The 25,448-nt window shown below is 47.4% G+C and overlaps 1 protein-coding gene across 4 annotated transcripts in view; it reads left to right on the forward strand.

The window, feature by feature from the left end:
* Window positions 1-25,448, forward strand: part of CACNA1H (calcium voltage-gated channel subunit alpha1 H) — a 121,178-nt gene that overhangs the window by 29,115 nt on the left and 66,615 nt on the right. For all 4 annotated transcript variants that reach the window (XM_086759383.1, XM_086759382.1, XM_086759380.1 and 1 more), the window contains exons 6-8: window positions 6,592-6,684; window positions 8,600-9,389; window positions 13,232-13,644. In XM_086759383.1, coding sequence (XP_086615509.1) covers window positions 6,592-6,684; window positions 8,600-9,389; window positions 13,232-13,644 — 1,296 coding nt within the window. The remainder of the gene's footprint in view (window positions 1-6,591; window positions 6,685-8,599; window positions 9,390-13,231; window positions 13,645-25,448) is intronic.

Consider the following 25,448-nt stretch of genomic DNA (forward strand, 5'->3'; position numbering starts at 1 on the left):
AGGGCTAGTTGTGCTTGAAGCTGTCCACCCTTTGTCCCTAGTAATCTCTAATACAATTTGAAACAAGGATTTTTGTTATTTGTATTGTTACACCTTGCTTTTTGCATTTGGGCCAGTACCCAAAGGTGCTGCTGCGTTCCAGACAGTGCTGTCTGGAGAAGCACTGTCACTCATACAATTGCTATATGGTACGCTCGTCGGTAAGCAAGGGTCTGAGTTTGGCCTCAGTTCCCTTCTCATTGCAGACTCTTCATCTTTCAGCCTTGCTCTGCAACTCTGATTTATGGTGCTCTCTCTGATAATGGACTTATTATTGCTGAAGCTAAACAGTTAAGTACATTCCCTGTGCATAAGATACTTTACACAAACAATGGAGGCAGCGGATAATTATCACAGTAAATCAAACCTCATGAATATGGACTGAGACGGAATTTGTTCCGAGCAGCAGTCATCTGAAATCAGTGATGGTTTTGCTATCGGATGAGGATCTTGCATTATTTAGTGTGAAATGGAGAGAGAGCAACCAGCCTTCCTTTTGTGGCAAAAGTTGTCAAGTTTAGATGCCATTTTTAAGCTTATAGCCTCACTTTCCTGAATTTCTGGGCATCAATAACAGCATCAGTGATGTGTCCAACTTCAGTGTGTGCTGGCTGCGCTCTGCTTTTTGAGATCCAGTGGTAACACTGACCTGAGATCACGTTTATCTGGGACAAATCGTAGAGGTCACTAATCAAAACCAAATGCAAGGTTGCATGGTTTCCTTTTATTTTTTTTCTGTTTGCAGGGCCACTTTTCAAAGCAGATGCATGCTTTTCAGATTCTCAATGTATAAAGAAATGCCGAAACAGGCCCTCAAAGTGAAACCAAAAGCATCTGTTCAAAGGATGTTACTCAGAATAAAACCTGTTTTTCTGACCACAGAGGTTACTTAACAACATGTGTCATGAGGAAATAATTAAAATTGTGAAGTTGACTTCAAAAGTAGTGATTTGATCCGCTGCCAAGCACTCCAGTATGGAAAAGGGCAACTCCATTATTCACTGGTCAGTGCTTGCTGGCCAAATCAATCTGCCCGAGAGGACTGGAGACAGAGATAAGAGGCTTTCAGAAATGAATACTGAAGGCCTTGTAAAACTTGCTGAGACCATCATAGTAATTAATAGCTCTCACAATTTGTAATATCATTGGATCTTGTCTTGATTAGGTTTATAAAAATAAGAAATAAAAAAAAAACAAACCTTGCAGCAAGGCCAGGGAAATGATGAGATAAGTAAACAAAACCAAATAATCATGACAGTCCTCAGAGTTGCTGTATTTGATTTTGCATAATTGATTTTGATGCAGATAATGCCCATCTTGTCCCTGAAGGACCCAATTTAGGCCAAAGGAAAAGAGGCTGAATGGAAATTATAATGACAATTAAGATGAACACTTCAGATGGTTTGGAAACACTCTGGTTTCTCTGTATCATCTCCTGCTTCAGCCAGGCACTGAGTTGAACAAGCACCTGCAATTTGGAAATCAACCACCAAGGAAATTTCTTTTTGCCAGAGCTGTGCTTTTTAGGGGTTTTGATCACAGTGTGAGGTGCTGATTTTGGTTCCTGTGCTTAGGGAGGACGTCTCTCCAATGAACTTTGTTCAAGCAATCACAGAAGTGAAATCTTGCCGTGAGACAGAGCAGGCCTCAGGGCTAGGCTGGAGTTTTGTATGCTGTGAATTCAGTTCTTATAATCTTTTCAGCTTCACTTCACACAGTAATTTTCCAAACTTTCCTTGATTGATCAGTGGCACCTCAAGGTTGATTTCTGTCTGCAGCAGTCCATCTGGCACTAGCCATTTATGCCTTCTAATACACAGGAAGTAATTTGGTGTTTGACTTTACTAATTAGCTTGGGCTGGAGTTTGGGTGTTGGCTTTTTTTTCCCCTGGATGATTCTTTTTTTTCTTTTCCTTAACCGACACTAAAGCAAAAAATAACCTGCCCTTGAAAGGATTGTAGCCAAGAGCTTGCAGAAATTTTGGCAGAGCTCAAAGACAAGGATTTTTATGATGACAACTTCTTGACATAATAAAAGAAATTGTTCTTCAGAGACCTTTGAAGTGACCCCAGAAAAAACAATGTAAACCTCCTGTCTCCCTGGGAACAATGAGGAGGTCTGAGTTAATTGCCAGCGTCTTTAATCTGCATCTCCTTTGTGTTTTTCACTCTGGAGTTTTAGATTGGTTCTGATTAGCTTGACTAGAAGACCAGATTCTGTCCCCAATTATGTTACTATAAATCAGACGACCATCTTTGTAACAACTGATGAAATTATTGTGGCATGAGCAAACTGGGAGGATCAGAATCACAGAACAGGAGATATTAAAAAAAAAAAACCAACAAAAAAAAAAACCCACAAAATCCTATTGTCCGCTCTCCTCCTGCTCGTATGAGTATGGTGATCAGGGAGTATCTGACTGGGGACTGCATGAATGGTGTCCAAGCCAAAGATCCAATGGTGTCCAAGCCAATGAAGTCAAAATCTATCTTTATGTTCACCTGAGTGAGCTTTCTGTTAAATCAGTGATGGGAGAGAAGATCAGACACGAGACTCAGGGCGTTAGTACTCAGCCTCAAAGGTATTAATGGGAGACAAATTATTTATCCCATCTATTGTATAGAATTGTAGACTGGTTTGGGTTGGAAGGGTCCCTCAAGGGTCATCCAGTCCAACCCCCCTGCCAGGAGCAGGGACATCTCCAACCAGATCAGGTTGCTCAGAGCCCCATCCAACCTGGCCTTGAACGTTTCCAGGGATGGGGCATCCACCACCTCTCTGGGCAACCTGTTCCAGTGTTCCACCACCCTCATATGCTGTGTAAGAGGTAGAGAATGGAATGAGCAGCCAAGGAGAATCAGACCAAGCATCATACAGCATCTCCCATGGGTTAGAGGACAGCTCTGCTCTTTGCCCAGAGTCCCAGTCCTTCACAGATGGAAAATCATTTCCCCATGCTAAGGGGGCAGCATCTCATTTCGCACTGGTCTGCAGCAAGTGATGGCAGTTGGCAGCACCCTCCAGGACAACCTTGCCAATCATCTTAATTGAATCTTTCAGCTATTTCCCTGCAGCTGCCAGTTTTACTGTGCCATGTATCTTGCACATCTTTTTCATCAGAGCAGAATTAGGAAATGTGTTTCTTGCCGTCTTATCTCTGTTGATAAATAATTGTATGTTGCATTTATTGGAAGCTTTGAACTGGTACATTTGGAGATGCTGTTTAATATGCCTGTCTGTGAACAACTGTGGCTTAAACAGAATTTAATTACTGAGAATGGATTGCTGAGATTGGAAAGCACAAGAAAGGTGCTCCAGGTCCTTGGAAGACATCTATAAAGGGCTTGGAGGGCCAAACACTGGAGCTGCAGTCAACTGGATTAATCAGATTGGAAACTGAAGAGAGGAGGAAGTCATTTCTGCTTAGCGAAGTAGGTGATACTGCATTCAGGGTGCCCCAAGGGAGGAACAGTAGGCAAAGCAACAGTGGAAAAAATATATCCATGTTCTTGGGAGAATAGCGAGGGCTGCTAGCTCTCCCTGTGAGCTCATCTGGTCTGAGAAGTGTGTAGGATCAAATGGTGTGTTGCAGCAGTGAACCTTGCACCAGTGCAGATGCCTTTGACTGGGTTCCAAAAGTAGTTAAGAGAGTTTAGTTCATGCTGTATAGACCAGCTGTTGGCAAATGCAAATGGTCTGGTTCCCATTTACACCAAGGCCTTGCTGGGGGTGTGCAGTGAGGTCTTGGAGTAGGTAAAAATGTACCCATAAAGTCATTTGGAGCACTTGAAAGGGCAGCATGAAAGAAGTCCACAGCACGGCAGGAAGCAGGCTGTAAAAAATAATAGACGCGGTTTCAGTCCAGACAGGTGGCTGTGCATGTGTGTTGTCCTGCGTTTCTGCAGATCTGTCTGATCAAAAAAAAAAGAAGACAGATGTCCGTGAGCACGCTGTCGTCCAGGATTGCTAGTACCCTCTAATCCACAGCAGCTCGGGAATCCTTCCCCTAGGTACTGCTGCCTTTATACAGGGCGATGAGTCCAAGAATGAATCCACAAAGATGTCAAACAGGAGAACAAAAGCCCAGCGGTCTGTTTATCCCTCCTGTGTCCCTTTGGTTTACAAGTGAGTCGTAAATAATGCAAATTCTAATTACATCTTAAATATTCTGAGAGGCGGATGAGTGTTTTCAGCCCTCTGGAGGAGAAACGTGGTGTGTTGATTGATTCTTGCTGAAAATGCTGTCTAGCGTGCAAGAAAAATACCTCCGTAAATGTTGGTTGACCCTCGCTCTTGTCTCAGCAGCTCTTTCCCAGGTGGGGAGCTGGCAGCACCCGCCAAAGCCCAACAGCAGCCTGCAGGTAACTCCTTTTGTGAGAGGGCTCTGTGTTTAATCGGTTTAATCCATTCGATGTGAGGATTGCCGGCCAAATGCAAGTTTGGTGAAGAGGTGTATCCAGTGTATTTGGAGTCCCTGGGCTCATTTTTCACCCTCAAGTGTAAATGGATGGAGCATCTGCTGTGGCAGCCTGACTCCGAAATGCCTGTGCAAATAGAGGGGAAGGAGGGGAGGGAACTCTGCACAGCACAACGGAGATTATTTCTCAGGCAGCTGGCAGTGATTTGGTTTAGCCTTGTGTCACCTCCCAGCTTGCTCCCTCCGATTTCCCTGTGAACCTACACAGGCATCGAGTGCAAGAGGCCGTCGACTGCTGCGCGCAGCCCGCGCAGGCAAGGTGTGCAGCCAAAAAGAACTTTGCTCTCTATAAATGTTTCAAGTGTGTTAAAGGCAAGGCAGAAAAGGGCAGTTTGAGTTTGATTGCTTGTCCGTTTCATGCCACTGAGCAGACTGATTATTGCCTGTGCCTGCCCAGGCAGCTTAACCCCTTCTCCAGGCTCTAGGGTGAATAACAGCGCTTGCATCCACACAAAAAAAAAATATTTCTATTGCTCAGAACCTACCGCAGATTGATCTCTGGGTTACTGTTGACCAAAAGTGTTCCTTTTTGGTTTTGTTAAAGCCGTGCGACTGGAAGCGTAGCGTTGCTGGCTGATACCTGTACGTCGCTCCACAGCAGCGAGGATGTGTGAGGATCTAATGGGGGTAATGAGGAGCAGGAGAGGGGGTGCAGGTTGTGTCAATGCAGCCAGCATGTCATCAGACCTGATGGCTTGAGGTCTTTAACAACGCTGACAGAGTAAAACAGCTGCAGAGACTGTTTGTACCTGCTCCTTGGCAGATTGCATTTACTGGTTTTAGCGTGGAGCTGCATTCACTGGTTTCTCATCCAGCTGCGTGGTGGGTGTTGTGTGATACATGCTTCAACACGGGAAGTGGGTTTGAAAACTTGCACGTAAGACATCACCACATTGGACTTCAGAGGAATTGGGAGCAGGTAGTGTTTCTCTCCCAGCACTCATGAGCTGATGCGTGGTGCTCTGACAGTCCCAGGGAAACCCTGAGAGCTTCTTCCAGCTCCTTGTGTAAAAAATGGTGAAAAGTGGCAAGGAGTCACGTCCAACTTCCCTACAAGTGGTTTGCACTGATGCTCCAGGTGTGACAAGAACATTGTTTTATTCACTGCATCGACAGAAAGTGCTTTATGGATCAGCTTTTCTGTACAGAAAGTCCTCTCCACCAGTGAGGCTTCATCCTTTTTCTTGTTCACGGCAAGCTAATTCACAGTTCCTTCACTGCAAACATGGTTTAAATCAAGAATGATGCCACTGAAGTTGGAGGCAGGCAGCAGTTCTGGGTGTGTGCTGGGACCACCAAGGCTCATGTTAGGCATAGCAAACAGAGTACATCAGTGTAAGTAGATTCAGACAGGAGCTTTGATTTTGCTGGAAAATGTGCTGGAATTTCAGCTCTAGGACTAGTAGCGAGATAGCACTAGATGTTTGGTGTGTTTTATCTAAATAAAAAGTGTAAATTACGTGGCAGGATTCGCTTTGCTCTGCACACAGCCTGTGTGGTGTTAATTAAATCCTCAGCTTCTTTTTCAGTGGAAGGAAGACTGCGAAAACGAGTATGAAATCAATTCTACGTTTAATTAAAGTAACCCTCTTCCGTTCAGATGCTTTCCCACTATCATATTGGTGATGCAGTTGTAACGGTGAGCCAGTAGGAATCACAAAGAAATTGGTTTTACAGAACCAAAATTGACTTTAAACCTTAGGAATTTTATGGGCAGCATTACAAACTCAGGAGCCGAAGGTAAAAGCCCGGATCTCTGCACAGAGAGGCTTTTGCTTTGTTTATAATCCCTCCTTGGAATTTCTTTGCACTGGCTCAGAACCAGTGTTTCAGGTGGTTTATTGTAACGTTTTATCGTTTTAATCATACCAAATTCCTGGAGAAACCTTAGGCCAGTCCTTTGGTCACACACTGCTGCTATCCTAAGCCAACTGGGAACAGAAGCACAGCGGGTCCGGATGGATCCTGGGCGGTGCTGGGGAGTGATGAGTGCCAGGCATTATCAGAAGATTGTTGTTGACTAACTTTTTGGTTGACTCTTGTTCTTATACTTTCTTTCTCTGTCTTCCTGTAGGTTATAACCCTGGAAGGATGGGTTGACATCATGTATTATGTGATGGATGCACATTCTTTTTACAATTTTATATATTTTATATTGCTTATAATAGTAAGTATGAACTGTGAGATGCTCCCGTTCCTTGTTGGGTGAAGTCGTTCCCTGGGCTTTTCACGGAGGAGAGCCAGCTAGGCTTCAGAGCGGGAGACTTTCCTCCCGCCATAACCCAGATTGTGATTAGCGCTGTGGGGACAGATTATTGGCTCCAGCAGTGCTTTTTAGTGTCACATGTGATGCATAGTCACAGCTTGTCAAGCCATATGGTCTTCCCTCCCTCTTACACTCCCAGTCTTGGTCTTGTCACCTTGACGTGTCCTAACTCTTGTGCCTTGGCCAAGCAACTGCTAATCAGGACAAAAAGTGGAGAGGCTGTAGCCTTTATTCCTCTAGCCTTCTCCATGTGCCAGAGGACACCGCATTTCAATGAAGGGCCCTCAAACTGTTGAACTTCACCTGAACCCTTTAAATAATGGTAATAATAGCAGTGCACCTTTTTGAGGTTTTACCATACTGTCATTCCTAAAAACAAAATATTACTCACTGAAGGTGCTGGGGGTTGCCTTCAGAAGCTGCCATCCCATGTTAGCAAGGTTCTTTTTTTTTTTATGATGGGCACAACCTTCTCCAGGGGTCTACATCCATGGGAAAGTTAAGCATTTAAGTCAGGAGGAGAGCAGAGGGAAAAGTACCATGTAAATGTGAGGTAGAACACGGGACAGAGGCACTTCAAAGTGCTGTTGTGGTTGGATGTTCTTTTCATATAACTCTATCCTCGTCTCTGTGGTTTTGAAGGCCTAGGGAAGTCAAACCACCACAGTGGGAAAGGCATGGATCAGAGCAGTGTGAGAGTTTCCCGGTGATGGATAGCATTCTGAAGCCAGTGATTTTTGAGCCTTTAGCAATGGGCCATGCATAGTAGAGATTTATGCTCCACTCTTCTGAGCCCTTCTCTACATATAGGTCCTTGCAGAAAAGCCAGAAGGTGATTAATCTCCAAGTCACTTAGACCTGGGAATGGCACCCTCGCTGCTTCTCGAACAGTATCCAGGCTGATATTACAAACTGGGGAATAGCACTGCAAACCATCTCCCAGCGGTTTCCCCTGAGGATCCACCAGACAATGGCCTAGATTAAATCCATATGTTTCCTACTGAGCTCAGCACAGAGCTTTGGCCATGTAGACAGTGGCACTTTCTTGACGTCAGTCTCTTTCACGCCTAAGAGCATTGATTCTCTGATGGGAATATTTGACATTTTCCTTTGGCTGATTTATGAACCCAAGCGTCAAAAAGCCAGTTTGTGGACTTAACAGCTGAGGAAAGGTTGTAGCCTTAGATCACTTCACGTTCTTGTCCTTAGGACTTCATTTTGAAAACCTGGTATCACCCAAGAACACATCAACTCAACCAGACAATAAATCATGGCTTTCTAGGAGCACTGAATCTCCTGGAGATGCATTTCTCTGTGTCAGAGTACAAGATCACAGATGCATGGACCCTGACTGTCCTCCTCAAAATGAGGGCACATTGTGGCAGAATGTGAAGTGCTAGAGGAAGAGAAGAGGCAGTTTCAGTACAGCACGAATTGGACTTCAGACTGTCTTTCCTTGCAGGTTGGCTGGGTGTTCCCTAGTGATCTGTTTTATGGTGGTTACTGATTATGTTGTGCTTCATACACCCTGCGTTAATAGCAAATGTCATCACTGCTGAGGGGAGGAAAGTGGTGAAGACTATTGTTAACAGATTTCTTTGCCATTGCCAAAACAATTTAACATGGCTTAGGAGCAAATTTAGCAGCCCGGGCACATGTTGACATAACATTTGGTGAGCAGACCCTGAGATTTGGCATGTTTGGAAATCTCAGGATTTCTAAGAACCACACTCCAAGTCCAGACAGCATGTGGTGGTGAAGAGCGTGTCTTACTTTATAAAGCCCCTGCTAATTCCTTTCCTTGTGTTTTCTCCAGGTTGGTTCCTTCTTCATGATTAACTTGTGCCTGGTTGTGATAGCAACACAGTTTTCTGAAACAAAACAGCGGGAGAACCAGCTGATGCAGGAGCAGCGGGCCCGTTATCTCTCCAACGACAGCACAATTGCCAGCTTCTCGGAGCCAGGTAGCTGCTACGAGGAGCTGCTCAAGTACATCTGCCACATCTTCAGGAAGGTGAAACGGCGAACAATACGCCTGTACAATAATTGGCAGAGTAAGCGCCGGAAAAAAGTTAACCCAAACAGCACCACAAATGGGCAAAGCCACCGAGGCAAAAAGCGCATCACCTCCATACACCACCTCATCCACCACCACCATCACCACCACCACCACCACTATCACATCAGCAATGGGAGCCCTCGGGGGCCACGCTCCAACCCTGAGATCTGCGACCTGGAACTCAAGGTCATGAAACCTGGAGGTCAACTGATGCTTCCTTCTCCATCACCCAACTTGCAGAGCCCTGCTCCTCCTCCAGATTCGGAGTCTGTGCACAGCATTTACCATGCAGACTGTCATGTTGAAGGACCACAAGTGAACTGTAAGTCTTCCAATGCCCCTGCAAGCATTAAACTGACTGCCGGACTCTCCAACCGTGGCAACATGAACTATCCTACCATCCTGCCTTCTCCAACTAGCAAAGCCAGTTCTGTTCCAGTTCCCAAAGGAAAGAAGAATGGCAATTCACCTGTGGCTGTAGTTAACAGCCCTGTAAATTTGGGCATGGATTCTTACGGGAAGCTGCAGCAACTGGTAGGAGAGCATGGTAAGGAAGAACAAGCTGATTTTTTTTTTTTTTTTTTTGCTTAGGAAAACTGGCAAAGGCAAATTGCTCAAGAGTTAAGGTGTTAATGACAACCTTGTAATGTGCTGAAGGTGGAGGCTGTGTTGTGAATGCTGTTTGAGCTGAGCACTGAAGCCAGAAGTAGGACAAGTTGAGGGACTGAGCACTCTGTTCTACCCTTGGGTAAGGCAAGATATGGGATGGTCCAGGCAGTGAGTTCTGGCAGCTTCTGGAGGCCTCTTTCCCATGGTTACAAAGCATTTGTTTTTGAGCTCCTGTCGTGTGCTTAGTCATATCCTGGAGGTTCTCTTTGGCCAGAAGGAGCAGGTCTGCAGGAAGGCCCATAGCTGCTGCAGGGTCTTGCCCTGTGCTAGTCCTCAGAGGATGCATGTGAGGGCAGGAGCCCAGCAGAGCTACAGGTCTCAAGCTTTTCTTCTCATCTTTCCCGATATGCAGAAGAAATGTAGGACTGAGTGTTGCTGCAGATTTGGAGCTCCGTTCAGTCTGAATGAATGAGGAACATCTTGGGGACTCTTTTGTACCTCTGTCCCATCCCTATCTGTACAGACTGCAGCCACACCAGCACTGCTAGTTCGTGTAGCTTTCTCTCCTTCCCATATAAATCACCCGCTGCTGGAGTAGGATTACGTGCAACACTTAGATTTCTTTTTTGCAAAATGTTTCCAGTCCTCATGGCTAGAGCTGAAGGCTGAAAAGTAGTCCTAAGCCCTCAAACAGTAAAAAGTAAAAAAAAAAAAAAATCTAGCTTCTATTTTTTAATCTCTTTAAGCCAAAGTCATCATCTGTTTTTTTCAATGCCTGTGTTTTCCAAAACTGTTTATCTGTGTGTGCATGGACACAAATATTTATCCTAGTGATATATGTGCTGAAAAAATACCAAGCCTAGCTTGGGGGGCAGTCACAGTAAAGGTTGCTTGCCAAATAGGTTGAGTGGCTTGTCTTTGTTAATATTTTTTTTCAAGTGACCATACAAAAGGGTAACGTGGATTGTTTATAGAAACTGCCTTCGACGGATATTTCTGTACGCTTGGGAGCGTAGCAGGAGGGCAGAAGGGAGCAAGGTTAGTTGCAACGTTCTTCCCTTGTTAAGCAAGAGCTTTATATGACTCACTGGCACATCTTTAACACTATGCAAGTTAATGAAGGTTATTATGAGAATGTGTATTTACCTTGAGGTAGGAGCCCAGGCTGCGGAGAAGTGGGAAAGCAAGGATGAGCAGAAGAGCTGTTGCTTGGAAGGCAGTGCTCAAGTCAGGAGTTTGGTTCTTCATGCTCGCAAGGGATCATGCTTGCTACTGGGATCCTCTTCAGGAGAAGAAAGCCCCAGACCTCAGTCCCAACTGGGACATCCCAGGGCAGCTTCAATGACTTAGGAGGTTTTCAGGTAGCTTGTGGTGGTTCTTCGAAAGCTGGAGGTTAGGTGGAGTTGCTATTAATAATGCAATTATAGCATCCTCTTTTTACAGTAGCATTTCAGCCCAGAAGATGCCAACATGCTTTAAACAAATGTCCAGAAGTTGTTTTGCTGCTTTCAGAAGTGTGGTCGTATCTAGGGGAAGGAGGTGGATGCCGCAGCTCTTGGCTGCTGAGCAGCAGCTTATCTGGCACCCTCGGGAGCACAGGGGCTGGGAAGAGAAGTTAGGTCCATCTGGAGACCCTGTCACACAATGTGTCAGTGCCCAGCTCTTGCCCTTCAAGGCTCTGGCTCTTTCCACGTCCTCCTTCCCACTCCTGCCACACCAACAGGGCCAAGTAGGATTCACTTCTGCACTGCAGCCATCTTCGTACAGCAGGGGTGATGGATCTGTCTTCCAGGCTTTAGGAGGTTCTTTCAGTGCCGAATAAGCTAGCTTCTGAGAGCATAGCTCTGCCAGGCACGTCTCCCAACTCTAATTTCTCCATTCCAGCCTAAACTTAGCAAAGGAGCCATGTTAAGTGCCTACCCTGTGCTTGGTGGGGAAGGTGAGGTGGGCTCACAAGCTCACCCAACCCTCCTGGCCTCAGCCTCTTTGGGCAGAGAACTGTTTCACTTAATTCTTTCTCCACTCTTACAAGTCGAGGAGCAGAGTCTGTTCACTGCAAGCCTTGTGCAAGGAAAGCAGCACACAAGTGATAATTGAGAGCATTAAGGATGCATTAGCAGCCAGGGCACTCACAGCCCCAGCTGGAAACAAGGTTGGTGTCTGCTGGGAAAGATGCAATTGTGGGAGAGAGTATTCTCTTCCCTTCTTTTGTTGTGGAATCGAACAGCATAAAGAACAGCCTGTTCCTCCGTGTTCTCGTGCCCTGCAATGCTGTGAGGTTATTTTAGCAGGCAGCCAAGGAGACTCTGGTATTTTGAAGACATCTGCGGCGCCAGTGTTTTTCATATGATTTTTAACACTTTGATAGCATTCAAAGACATCTGGCAAGCCCACTACCTCTGCTATCCACGCTACTGTGGCTGTCCTGCAGTCTTTCCTCGTCCGATCGGTCCTGATCAGCAACACTGTGCTAACACGCAGTGCTGCCCCGGTGCAGCGTGCAGGGTGAGTAAGGGGGCGAGTATTTCAAATCCTCCCGGTGTCTTCGATGTAATGGCCAGGAGGAGGACAGTCCTCTCCTGCAAGGCTGTTTTGAAGGCCAGTGATATCCAAGTGACATTCAGGCAAGTAAAATATATTTTAACTCATGTCACAATCCAGTTTTCAAGCTAATGGAGTGCTTTTATTTTGTTTGGTGCTGCCTTCTCTTTAAAGACGTCCTCAAGCATCAGCCAGGAGCGGCTGAAATCAGCAGCATTACTGCTGGGTGAGCTCCAAGCCCCTGGGCCCAGAGCCAGGAGCATCCAATGCTTTTTGCTTGGTCTCCCCAAAACCAATCCAAATGTCCCCATCCAGCCTCCAGACAGGGGCAAGTTAGAGGAAAACTCTCCCCTCATCTTATTTCCCTGAATCTCAAGGAAAGCTTTCATTGATGCTTGAATGGCATTTTGTAGGAAGGATATGAATGAAGTAATAGGGTTTTTTCTGCCATTAATATCTGGTTCCTAAATATGAGGAAACTGGGAATTTGGTGCGTAAATATGAGGAAATAAAATCTGGTTCCCATTCCACCGGAATCATCCCTGTTACCCTTGTCCATATCATCTCCACACCCTGGCTCTGTGAGGGCAGTCGGCATTTTTCCTCACACCACAAAACATGTGGCAATGTGTTTGATTTTAAAACACCCTGAACACTCAGTCCTGTGCCTCAAGCAAAGAATTCACCTGAGCTTTGTTAAGGCTGAAGGAGGGATGAAGGACACTGAAGGGACTACGTGACTCTCCAGTCTGTGATCTGTGGTCTGTAGCCACCTTTGGTCCATTTCTCCCTCTCCTTCCTCGTTATTAGCTAAATGGAAGTGCTATCTAAATTGGGTGTAACAGCTTGATAGTGCTCAGATCACCGTTAATGATGTTAGCCTGGTCAGATATAGTCAAAAGTAATTGAAAGTGAGAGGTGTGCCTGTCAGTCTTCCCCCAGCAGCAGATCACAAAATGGCTGCCATGCTCTGGAGAGAGGCCCCTCGGCCCCACATCCATAGTGGGGGCTAGAGGGTGGGTGTCGGGGCTTGGGGAGAGGGGAACAGAGGGAAAAATGATGCAAAGGAAGAGCCACTGGGTAAAATGGATAGCTAGAAGGTTGTATTAGGACTTTACATTTGAGGATGCAGCAGAAGTGGCTCTGCCCTGGACAGGCCCAGCACTGCCCGAGTGGGGACAGGGGGCTGTCCGCCATGTTGAGGGTGTGAGGTGGCTCACAGCGTGTCTCCCCTTGCAGGTCTGCGGCGGACGCCCAGCCGGCTCTCGGGGCTGAGTGCCGCCTGCCCGCTGCCCAGCCCGCCGGGCGGCACGCTGACCTGCGAGCTGCAGGACTGTCCCTTCTGCGCCAGCCTCCTGGAAGACCCCGAATTCGCCTTCAGTGAGTCTGACAGCTGCGACTCCGACAGCAACGGCGTCTATGAGTTCACCCAGGACCTGCGGCACGGTGACCACAGAGACCAACTCCAGCAGCAGCGGGGCAGGAGGAGGAGGAAGAAGAAAAAACCCAAGGAGAGGAACAAGGTCACCCGCCTGTGGAAGGCTTTCGGCAGCAAGCTGAAGAGGATCGTGGAGAGCAAGTACTTCAACCGGGGGATTATGATAGCCATTCTCATCAACACGCTGAGCATGGGGATCGAGTACCACGAGCAGGTAAGTGCGGGACTGGCCTGAAGAGCCCTGAGGGTCTCTGGTTTCATGGCTTGGGGTGACTCTGACAAAGCCGTGCAAGAGGCAAGCGGTCTCCATGCAAGGTGGAAACACCAAGTGGGGCCTGATCCTGCAGACGCATGATGAGCAGGAGCATCCTTCTGAGCGCGAAAAGCCTGCAAGGTGGCTGGCAGCGCTGCTGAGGTGTGGAGAGGTTAAATGTGTGTGTTAGGACACGGCGGCTCAGAGCCTGACTGCTGAAGTCATTCACTGTGAATTATTCATACAAGCGTGAATTGTTCTGGTGGAAATACCCCTTTGGTCTGACGGTGGTGGTGCACAGTGAACCTTGTAGTGCAAAGAACCCACGCAGAAGTTTCTTCTTTGGTCCTGGACCTTTAAATAAAGACTTAAACGGTCAGGCAATGCTAAAAGCAACAAAGAAAGAAAAAAGTTAGCTTCTCCCTGAAGGCTTTGAAACCTTTAATTTGATCTCATAGGGTGCAAGTACACCTTTCTTTTAAGTGTTTGGAGAGAGGAAAGAAATCGTGCTGTTCCAAATGTTAGTCTGAACGTGGTGATGGCAGAAAGTGGTGCTGGCAGCTGAGGACAGCTCATTCTTCTTGTTTGCTGATGGGAGCTTGAGGGGCTGTGCAATGGGAGAGGAAGGGGAGTCATCTGAGTATCTCCAGTTGGTCACTCTGGGGAAAGCTGTGCTTTTCTGGGCTTTTCTTTCTTCAAAAAACAGATTACTTTCAACTGTTTTCTCTGGAATTCCTTGTGCTGTGTCTGGATCGGGTGCAGAAGATGCATCTCAGTGAGGCCAGGAGATCCTCATACTGATCTTCTGTGAGGTGGATAGTCAAAGTTCATCCAGTGCTCCCCTAAAATCTCCACAGCAGGATGAGGATCAGGTCAAGGTTATTTATAGAGCTATTCCTCCTCTCTGCCCTGATCTGTCCGCTTGGGAGTGAGAAGGAAATGCAGACAGAGTAGCATAGTACATCTGAAGGCAGGACAAGAGTCTGTGCGTTTTCTTCTTGATCATTTCCCAGGATTGCATCCTGCTTGGGACCATGGCGAACAACCCTCCAGAGTGCTGCTACTTTATTTTCTCTCCACTTGTGTGCTTTAAACCCCCGTATTCTATGCTGAGACATCATATTTTCTTTCAGAAAAGCTAGTACTCAGCTAAAACATATGAACCTCAGCTGTGCGACAGTAAATGAGTTCACACTTACAGCAGAGAGCCTCTAAACCCAACAAAGAAATAGCGATTGCTGTCAGCTTTCTGTCTGGTTAGTTGTTCCACAACAAGTTCTAAAATTAGGAAATACACCTTTGAATAGAGCACTCATTCCTCGCGGCGACTGCGTTTCTGCATGGATACTTTTTTGTCAGGATACAGCTTTGTCAGCCCTTGGATGTTGCCGTGACGGGTGCTGGGGGAAAACCTTAGGCAGGCTGCAGGGAGAGAGCCCACGGATCTCATGGAGTCTGTCCACAATCGCTCGTATAAAGGTAAATTGTGATAATTACATCCCTGCTGCTAACGAAGGAAAACTGTAGCCGGCAGGTTTATATTGGGTTTTACCTTGTAAAAGACTTGCTTTAAACCATCTCCAAGCCAATGGCAATAAAGATCCTGAAGCTTTTGGCTATGGAGCATCAGACTCTCGGCAGCTTTGCTCGCAGGCATTGCCAGGTGTGGGCCCAATAAAAAGGGAGGAATTTTGAAGTGAAACCTGTAAAAGTCCTCCACGTGCCTGACTGCAAAGTGCCTCTGGTACGCAGCAGGGATAATGAGCCCTGGAGCTGTCAGAGCCCGGCTTCGAAACACCTCGCCCAAGCACTCCCCTATCAACAGAGTGACCTCCAGGGCATCACCAGAGGCTGAGACACTCTGAAAGCAATAGAAAATGGCTTTAGGCTCCCAGACTGTTTGGCATGAAAGTCTGGGGCTTCTCTGAGCAAAGCAGGGTGATTTCAGAACTCGCCGCCCTCCTGGTGTGAGAATTGGCTGCAAGACTTGGGGGGGGGGGGTGGGCATTGGCTTTGTGTGGAGAGTGTGGAGATAAGGAGGAGATGCCTGAGCAAAGCTGTCACGAACCCACAGCATGGTGCTGGGATGGAGGGGAGGTGAGAATGACTTGTTTTGGGTATGCCATTGATTCTGGCCAGGAAAAACAGTTTAATCACAGCTTTCTGGTTACTGAGTGGCAGATGCTGCCCAGTCACTCTGCACCTCTGCTCAGAGCAGGTATTACAAGGCGAGAAGGTGTGAGCCTTCCCCAGGCTGTTAACCAGGCATGAGCGTGGCCATCATCTTCTTCTCCATCCTCCCGAGAGCAAACCTGGAGTCCATTCCCCGAGTCCATAAGGATTTAGGAGCTGCCTGCAAGGATAACTGCTGGGTGGGTCTCCTCTGCTTTCTGTGAGCCCCCCAAGCTGTTCAGTGTTATGCAGAGAGCAGGGTTCAGGGGCTTCCACTGGGGAGGCCTCCTGAGCTCTGTGCCTGCTGACAGCAGCATGGGCAGGGGACTCCTGAGCTCTGAAGCTCTGCAAAGTATCACCTACCATGGAGACATGTGCTCTGGGTGGGCAGCTTGAGCAGGTTCCCTGGTCTCGACTCTCACCACTTGTTTTCAGCCACTGACTGGTTTTATCACACTGGACTGCAGTCAGTACAGCAGCCGCAGGGAAGCCCTCCCCAGACTTTACTGTCTGTAAGGAAATGCCCAATCCCTTTTATAAAAAATTATTAATGGCTGCTTGCTTTTCTTTTCCGGCTTCTCAGACTTCATAGTCATCAGTGGCTTTGCGAATAGATGGGCTGTAGAGTGCTATTCAAAGCCAAGGCATCAATCCTGTCTGCGTGTGGGAGGGGTGGAGAGTTCTGAACAGCATATGGTGTGGAAGACAGAGCAGTCCTGGTCCTTGGTGTGTTATCGCCTTTCATCCCGGGACACAGCAGCGCTCTGCAGAGAAGTCTCACGGAGCCCTCTTGAGGCAATCGAGCATTATTATCTGTATCTTCTGATGGAGGAAATCGAGGTTGCAAGGTGCCAGGCTGGAGGCAGAACCCAATGGGTTTTACTGCTGGCCTTTATCGTAGCCACAGGGTGAGTGAGCCCGCGTGCCCTAGCAGGACTTTGGTAGCACCTTTGACAAGGCAGGAAGGTGATCTGTGTCTGCACTGCTGCAGTCCTGGGTGCTACCTCCAGATCAATGAGAGACCTCTCCATATCCAAATCCCATCAAGGCTTGAGTACGTGGTTTTTATGGGAATTTGAAGCTCCCAGCAGCCTGCACACAGGGTTCCTCTGGCCGCTTTTGGCTAACGTAGCTGGTACCACCACACTGAATGCACCTAGCTCATGGAATACCCTTTTAGGCAAGGATCCTGTCCTGCGGCTACGGACACAACCTCTCTAGCAGCTAGCTGACTCATGGGAAAGACGAGGAGATGCTTGAACTGCTTTGCACAGAGCTGTCCTTTAGCAGTCCTGCTCCTCTCCCAGGCAGATTGAAGGTTTCACGGCAGCACAGCCGGGCTGCGGCAGGAGATCCGGGTAGCAGGAGGCAGCTGGTGATCGGAAGCGAGCTTCTTTGGGACTTCAGTCATTAGCGGCAATCGGATCCTCCCGCACAGCGCATCTGCGGGGTCAACAGCCAGCTCTGTCTCCAACTGCCACGTTCTACATGGCTGGTAATTAGGAGGTTACAGGATGCTGTTAGTTAGCAGCAGCACAACTTGTATTTCAAAGGTTAATTGGCTGGTTTGGAGTTCTTTTTTTTTTTTTTTTTTTTTCCCCTCCTCTCATGCTTTATTTATTTATTTGTCTATCTCCAGCACGAATAAGCACTCGCACAGATGAGGAAAGCGAAGTACAAAGAAGGCAGTCCTTGCATTAATCTTCCAGGCAGTTTCAATACATTGGAGGATTTTATTATGCATTCATTGCAGCTAACAATTCCCCAGAGTATCTGAGAACGTGCCATGGCACTGCAGCAATCACGCGGGAACAGCGCACTCCAAAAGCATGACCTCTGCTGTACCTTTGGGGCAGTGGGGAGAGGTGCCTGGCACAGGCAGGTCCTCTTCCATGAGCTGTGTTTTCAAGTTCCTCTGCACCACTGAAAGCTGATACTTTTTTTGTCCTAGAGTCAGCTCCTGTGTATGCTTCACTGGCTGGTCTGAAGAAATAATTGCTACTTCTTCCAGCTCCCCAGTTGTCCAGTAGAAGGACAGAGTCCTGCTCATTTGTCCAAGAGAGATGCTGGCATTATCCTTGCAGAAGGGTGAGCTCTGAATCCATCCCGGAGGACCTCTGGTTTAAGTTGTGAGGAGAGACCCTCGCTTGGCTTCCCAGAGGAATTTGCAGAAGTAGCTGTTGATACTTGCAATGATCCCACATAAAAGGCTCCATTTACATCAAATGGCACTAGAAATGCTATTTTATATCCACTTCTCAGAAGAGAAGTACAAATTAGTATTTGTTCCAAGCTATTGCTGTTCAAAGAGCTTTTAATTGCTTTTCTGATCCCTCATCCATGGCATGTTTCGTTCGGAGCAGCTGTCTTCAGGTTGGAGCTGACCTTGGTGGGCACCCAGTGGTCCGTTGCTTATCAGGGTAAGAGAAGTACTGGTTTTGAGTAGCACATTTTATTATTCTGGAGTAAAAGTAATTCTGTGTGATTTAAGGTAGCAATTAGCTTCTCTAGTGACGTTCTATTTTAGCATTTGTCAATTTTGGCTGAAAAATTGGTTTGGCCTGGAAAGCTCAGCACTTACTCAGAAAGCAGAGGAGAATCTTTCAGCGGTGTTTGAAGCAAATGGCTTAAATTCCTTTTGAGTTGTGAGTCAATAAAATATTATCCTGATCTGAGATTCTCACTTTCAGCTAGCAAAACTTGTTCACTCTTCCAACTTTTTGCATGATCCAACTTTAAGAACTCACACACTGGCTGGACTCGAAGCGAACAGATTCCCCCAGCCCAGCCTGGGATGCGAAAATTCAACCCAATGTGTTTGTGCTTATTGCACAAATGATGTGAGACTCATTCAGCCCTTAGTAGTCCTTTGTTTTATGTGCTTGGGCTTTGGCAGCTGCATACCAAGCTGTCCCTCCCTGCTCCCCCTCCGAGGTCCCAGCAGTAAGCGTGGGGTGGGTGGCTTTCCCCATGTGCTGGTTTGCTAAGGAAGCTGTGTCAGCTGAGAACATGCGCTGGGTCTCCTGAGTAGAGCAACAGAAATTTGGCTCATTCAACAAAGGCCTTATGATAATCTGAATTCTGTGCCCACCTCTTGGGAGGGAAGAGAAGGGTTTTGTCTGGAGGCCTTGGGGAAGAGAGGTGTTTCCCATCCTCTTTTGTGCCCCAGCATCGTACCACCTTTTTAGTGCTCTCCAGACCCCCTTTTCTGCAGACAGCAGCTCTGTCAGGACATTAACAAATGTGCTAACAGCTTGGGGATCCCCTCTGCACAGTTCAGGCTGTGAGGCTTCTGATGAGAGCCAGCAGCAGCTCCTATGTGGGGCGTTTACACCTGGCAAGGTGTCATTCCTGTGTTAAAAGGAATCAAGGGTCAGAGGCAAGCTAATGTGAACTGATGGCAACTGTTTGCAGTTGAAAGCCAGGTGTCCTAGCTCAGGGAGAGATTGCTGGCTGCTGGACCTTAGCAGCTTTCATGGCAAAGGGCGTAAATCGTGGGGAGCCTGCCGTGAGTGGTGTTCATGGAGTCTTCTCTCTCTTACTCTTCTGTAATTTAACCGACTCCACTGGTCTGTTTTCCTTCTGTTGAATTGTATGTTCTTGATATAATATTTTTTTTTTTACTATATAAGGGAAAGCATACTAGAGATCTGTCTGTTCCTCTGCCTCCTACCAGGCAGGAACAGCACCTCTCCCATGCAGAAACCGAGTGTAATAACTCATTTGAGTGCTGAAATACTGAGCAGTCAGGGGAGAGCCCAGAGAACAACAGAGCTAGTCATGGCGAGGGGAGGTTGCAGTCTGCTCTGGTTCCTATAGATGTGCTCATTAGTCAAGGGAATAATATTAGGATATTCCCTGTGGAACCGTAGGCATGTTTTACCACCACCAATGGTTCAGTTCCTTCCTCTCACTTACGCCATTAGTTGTTCTCTGTGGTGAGGGATTGGCTGTGTAAATCACATCTGCTCTCTACCAGGATGACAGACTTCTTAAGCAGGTGACAGTAACATGCTTCCCAGCACAAGCTGCTGCCAGTAACAGACCCACGCCGTGTAGCCGCAGCGTGCGGGACCCAGCAGACGTGTTTTGTCCATCTCGAGTCAGCTGAGACAGCTGCGCTGCCCTCCAAGGCTTCTGAGGCTGAATCCACGAAATCCCTGTGCTTCACAAACAGACATGATGGCAGTGGGTGGTTATATATAGAATGTAGACAGATTGTTTGCATTTCAACTGGCAGGTAAAATAAACCAAGTGTAATATAGCCCCAAGAATGAAAGCAGAGTGCACTTGCCAGCTGCATTTCATCACAAAAATGTACGTAAATCACAGCCATGGGCGGCCAGCTTCAAATGTTGTGCTGACAATGGCTCTAATGTGCTTCAAGGCAGGGAGGCCCGACACAGCTGGACAGCGGGGTGTTCGCTTTCTGTAAAGGGAAACTGTGATGAGAGAGGGCCTGTAATGAAGAAGGTGGCTTTCCCAAACAAAGGGTGTCACGTTGCGTCGAGCCTGTGCCTTCCTGCTGGCTGGCAGCTGAATGGTTTTCATCTGGGAGTGGGTTTGGTGGAGGGAGATTGGCTTTGATCAGGGCAGGAGGCCTCGAGGTGAGCCCACTCTGTGCTCCAAAGCAGGCGTACCTGGTAGTCCCTTGCCTGAGCAATGACAAGATACAAGCTCAGGGAAGAGCTCAAGCATCTGGTTCGTGGCAGCTGTGATCAGTGACTCAAGAGACATTGTGGTGCCTGCAGGCAACATGCAAAGCCCCAGCCGGGTTCCTCCAGGTAGCCCACGTGGCTTTGGTACTGCACATGGCAGCAGCTTGCCATCCTTCCAGCTGCCTCCATGAAAGGCAGCTGGGCTGCAGGGACAAGAGCAGGGTTAGTAGAGAACAGCAGACAAGGAAATGCAAAAGACTGGGAGAGCCAAACCAACTGATGAGGGCAGGAAAATGTGCTTGGGCATCGCTGGCAAGGCTTGGAGGAGAACGTGCTCTGGGGTGGTGGGAAGCAAGGAGTGGCTTGGGTTGTCTCAGGAGCTCTGGGGAAGATGAAACTGCTGGTCTACCAGGAACATCATCTCCATGTTAGCTGAGGGTCTCTTGTGTTTCCTTACACTTCCCCAGTCTGTCTTCATCCATCTTTTGTCATCTTGGATTTTTTTGTTCTGTGTACATCACCCCACCATGCGGGTTTCCTGCTCAGGGCCTGCTAGATGTTATTACAAGTAAAAACAACAGTGGGAACGGGGACAGAGCACTGCACCTCTTCTGGCACCAGTTTGTATGCCTGGAGGTTGCAAGGAGACTCTGTGAAAGTGAGTTTACAGCCCGAATTCAAGCCAAATGCAACAGCAGTGTAACACAAAGGAATATGCAGATGGGAGGGCGGTATGTGATGGTGCTGTGCCATGGACTAATGGTGCCTGTGGACCGGTGGTTCCCAACTGTTCGGAGGCAAAGGAAGTAATCGTGCTTGATTTAATAGTTTTGTGCATTTCCAATGACTCCCTGTGGATGATTGCTTTGTAGACCTGGAAAATACAGAAAAGCTTAAAAATAGATTTAACTGAGAAAATTTTAGGAAGGTGTAGAAAAGACAGTCGTGCCACACCTGAGAGCAAAGTGGGGTTAATATTTGGCAGTATATAGGAAATGATGGCAGCTTGGTCTGAAAGCTCTGTGTGGAGATTCAGCGGTGTTGCTAAGGTGTCCTGTACAACTTCTCCTGGTACCTCGGAGCTGAGAGGCAGAGCTGGCTGCCTCCGTCAGCAGGCAGAGGATTAGAGATGCTCAGGGTAGCAACCTAGCTGCTCACACCAGAGGAGAGCCACCACTGCAAGGAAATGAACAGGTATGTTTACTGCTGCTGTCAGCCTGGGTCATGAATTTTCCTCAGGTTTTAACCAGGCTTCTCCAGCTGGGACAGTGAGATTTTCCAGAGTTATGAATGAAGCTTTAGATGTCTCCTTGAAACCTCCTCCTGGATCTTTTGTTACAAGATCAGGATGCTTTTATATAAATGGTTTTGAGAGGTGGGGGGAAAAAGCTGCATCTGAAAGGAGTGAGACTGACTCGAAAATGAGGGAGATTTGGCATGCCTGCGTGCATTCTTTTGAAGCTCTATTTTTGTTTGCTCTGTCTGGTTTACAGCGTTAAAGACAGCCTGACTCCCAGTTTGGGAAAAACACTCTGCGCACAGGCCTTGTAGCATCAGGGTGAAGCTTGCTAGAGTCTGCCATCGAGGAGGACGGGGTGGGAAGGCCGCTTGGCTTCATTCCCCCAGTGAAGGCATTGCTCAGGAGTTTTCTCTCCTGCCTGATGCCTGTATGAATCAATGCCTCCTCTCTCCCTGTCCTGTCCTTTTCCCATGCACAGACAAATCCAAACCTTTTTATTCTAGTGCCCCTGGAGAAAGCAACAGAAAGAGAAGTGGTTTATTTGTTTTATATACTCCAAAGGGAATTGACTTTGCTGCAGACAGATGGATCCTGTAGTTCTCTGGCTCTCGGCATGACTATACATGGACTTTAAAGTGAGCTTGGATTGAGGTGGTTTGTGGAGCCAATGTGTGCTGACTGCTCCTAGGAGCTCTACCTGGAGTTTGGTGATGGGCCCAGGGGCACCTTGCTCTCAGAGCTACCCAGAATCTAGGCAGAAACTTCACAGCTCCAACCTGCTCAAATCCAGTCGATAAGGGGAAATAAATCAAACCACAGGGAGCTCCTCCATGTAGGAGAGAATCCGAGTTTTCCTTTTATTTGTGAAGGGTTCAGAGGCAAAACATCCACCCTGTCAGCATTGCTTGTACCCGGTCACTGCTGCCTGGGAGTGCAAACATTTTAAAGTCATTTGTGTAAATTACTTTCAGCCAGAGAGTCTGAAAGCAGTGTGGGTTGCGGGGCAATTATCTCCTTGCAAATGGCCTGTGTTGTAGGGGCCATATTGCAGAAGATCTCTCACTTGTGCTAAGGTCTCCAAAGCTGCTAAAAGAAGAGATCAGCATCTTGAATGTCTTTAAAGCAGAACTACTAATGTGGTACGCTGGAGGGTTGGTGGGTATCAGCTGCTACGTGTGCCAAAGTACAAGGGACTGAACTGCAGAGTGTGTAAGTGCAGGGGGATTAAATGCCGGAGATCCCAGTTTGTGCTGAGGACTGTTAGGAGCTGCAAATGCCTCTGAAAGCCCCTAGAGCCAGAGGTGAGGGGAGGATGCTCCCCACTTCCTCTGAGGACAACATAACCCACCGAAACGCTTTTCAAAGATATCCAAAAGAGTATTGCCATTCCACTTCTTTCCCTAGCTGTGTCCCATCTTTAGGGTGCCACTGGGATCTCCTAAGGTTCAGGCTGGAATTATTTACATCCCTCTCTTCCTGCCTCCAGAGTACCAGTATACACAGATACCCACCAGAGCACCAGGAATCACTCCCCACAGCTGTACTGTGGGGAGTCTGATGGCTGAGGACGTGTTTCTGCGCTCCTTCGTTTTGCATCCACAGGTCCTCCCTTTTCCCGAGACTAAGTTTAACCTGTGAGTGAGTGATGGACAGCCAGGCTGAGCCCAACAAACAGATGCTGACCCTGCAGCTAATAGCGGAGCAGATATTTCCCACCTGAGCTTGCAGAAGTCCTTTTGTATTTCAGAAATGATTTAATGCTCTGTGTATCCTCCTACTCCTTCTTTCCCCCCTTGCCAGTCGGTGTGTAACAGCAGAGGGTTTCATACATATTTGATTTTTTAACTATAGTGTGAAACCTGAGTGCTGTATTTATGGCTGCAGCTGTCACTCCTCTGAAAACATGCAGTGAAATGAAGGTTAACAGGTTTGGGCTCTTGGGAAAGCATGTAAAACAGCATTGCAGAAGACTTTGTGTCATCACACTGGCGTGAAGAACAGATATTTTCTGAGGTTCTCCAGTCCAGGGTTATTTATCATCATCTGAAGCAAATACTTTTCTAATTGTATATCCTTGTTTGAAATTCTCAAAACCCCAAATCAAATTCTTTTCCCTTGTTCAGTATACACAGAAAGTACAGGATACAGAGCCTGAGGGGATGGCTTAATAGTTTAAGCATCAGGTTGGCACTAGCCAGACTCGATGCAGCCATATGTTCAGATCCCAGGGGTGACCGCTCACCAGGAGGCAGACAATGCTCCCTACCATTTATTGTGTGTTCATTTAAAACCAGATGTCCCGATTACCGTGACTGAAGGAGGAGAGAGATACTCTGCCTCTCCTCCGAAGAGCAATGGCATGCCGTGCTCTTCATTCGCACTATTTCTGTGGGCTTTCTTACTCCTGGGTGTGCATGGTCTGAAGTTTGGAGGCCTGGCTGGTTGATTTTAATGGAGATTGGCTTAAATAAGACAAAATAGCTTTTGGTCTTTGTTTAAACAGAGCTTTGGTCTGAAAAGTATCAGAAATACTCAGGAATAGTGTACCTGGTATAGAAGGTCTTGTTGGAGCCTTAGGGCTGGTGGCTGTCTCTCCAGGTCACTGCACTTGGGTTTGGGCTCAGCGTGGCTCGCGGTAGTTGCGTCAGCACAAGACGCGACGTTTCAGCCGTGCCTACGGGACTTTGTGTCTGACTCAGTGCCTGGAAAAAGCAGAGCAGAGCTAAACTGGGACCTAGCATGGGTGTTGAGGGAGCTGGGCACCAGTGCAGACCGGAGCTCTGATCCGGCAGGACCGTACGGATGGGATGGGATGTAAAAGCTCTGTCTTAAGGATGCAAATGGTGAACCATCAAGATTGACGGGGCTGGGATGTGGGAAAGTTCAGACATATTTCTAGTAATCACATCCTTCCTGTTGTGTGTAGTTTTTGTTTCTAAGACTCTAAAATAGACTGCGTAGGAAGTTGCAAGATTTGGCTTCCTCTGCCCAGCTTTGCAGATTAAGGAGATAGAGCTGCTCTGAGAGGCAGCCAAACGCAGCTCCAGTGCTCTTCTGAGAAACCTCTTAACGCGTGAGGATTGCTTCTGCCTCGCCAACGCTCACGTCCCTCCCTCTCCCTATCACGTTCACACCGTAAGGAAATCAGGCAGCAGTCCTCTCTGCTATTAATGCCCCGTTGCCTGCAGTTAATTAAACTCTGCGTGATGCTCAGTGCAGCGTGTCAGTCTGGTTAATGCCTGTCAGCCAAAGCGGTAACTTACCCCCGCTATCTGTGGCTCTGAGCAAAAGCAGTCGTAGTCAGGGTCTCTAATTCACTCCTCACGCTCCTCTCACACAGCGTTTGCTGCTCACCCAAGTTTTTGCTCTGCCAAATTCGGCACCCAGAAGATGCTGTTCCATTTTTTAGCATCTCCATAGAAACCACTTTGGAGTTGCAGAGAGTGCAGCGTTTGTGCAAATTTTAAAAGAAACTAATGTAATGGTTCAATTTGCTCAGGTTTCAGACTGCCAGTCGCTTGGAAGGAGCGTGTGTTTCAGTGATAAAGTTGGGAAGAAAAGCAATGGAAGTTCTCAGAGGCAGAGGTGCAACAATTTTCTGCTCTATGAGCCCAGGATAAAGCTTTTATGACAGCACAGAGTTTATCTGAAGATTGTTTGGAGGAAGACACAGGCACATTTTTTTAGTCCTCCAC

The sequence above is a fragment of the Chlamydotis macqueenii genome, chromosome 15 (assembly GCF_036417535.1).
Source record: "Chlamydotis macqueenii isolate bChlMac1 chromosome 15, bChlMac1.mat, whole genome shotgun sequence".
In the NCBI taxonomy this organism is placed as follows: Eukaryota; Metazoa; Chordata; class Aves; order Otidiformes; family Otididae; genus Chlamydotis; species Chlamydotis macqueenii.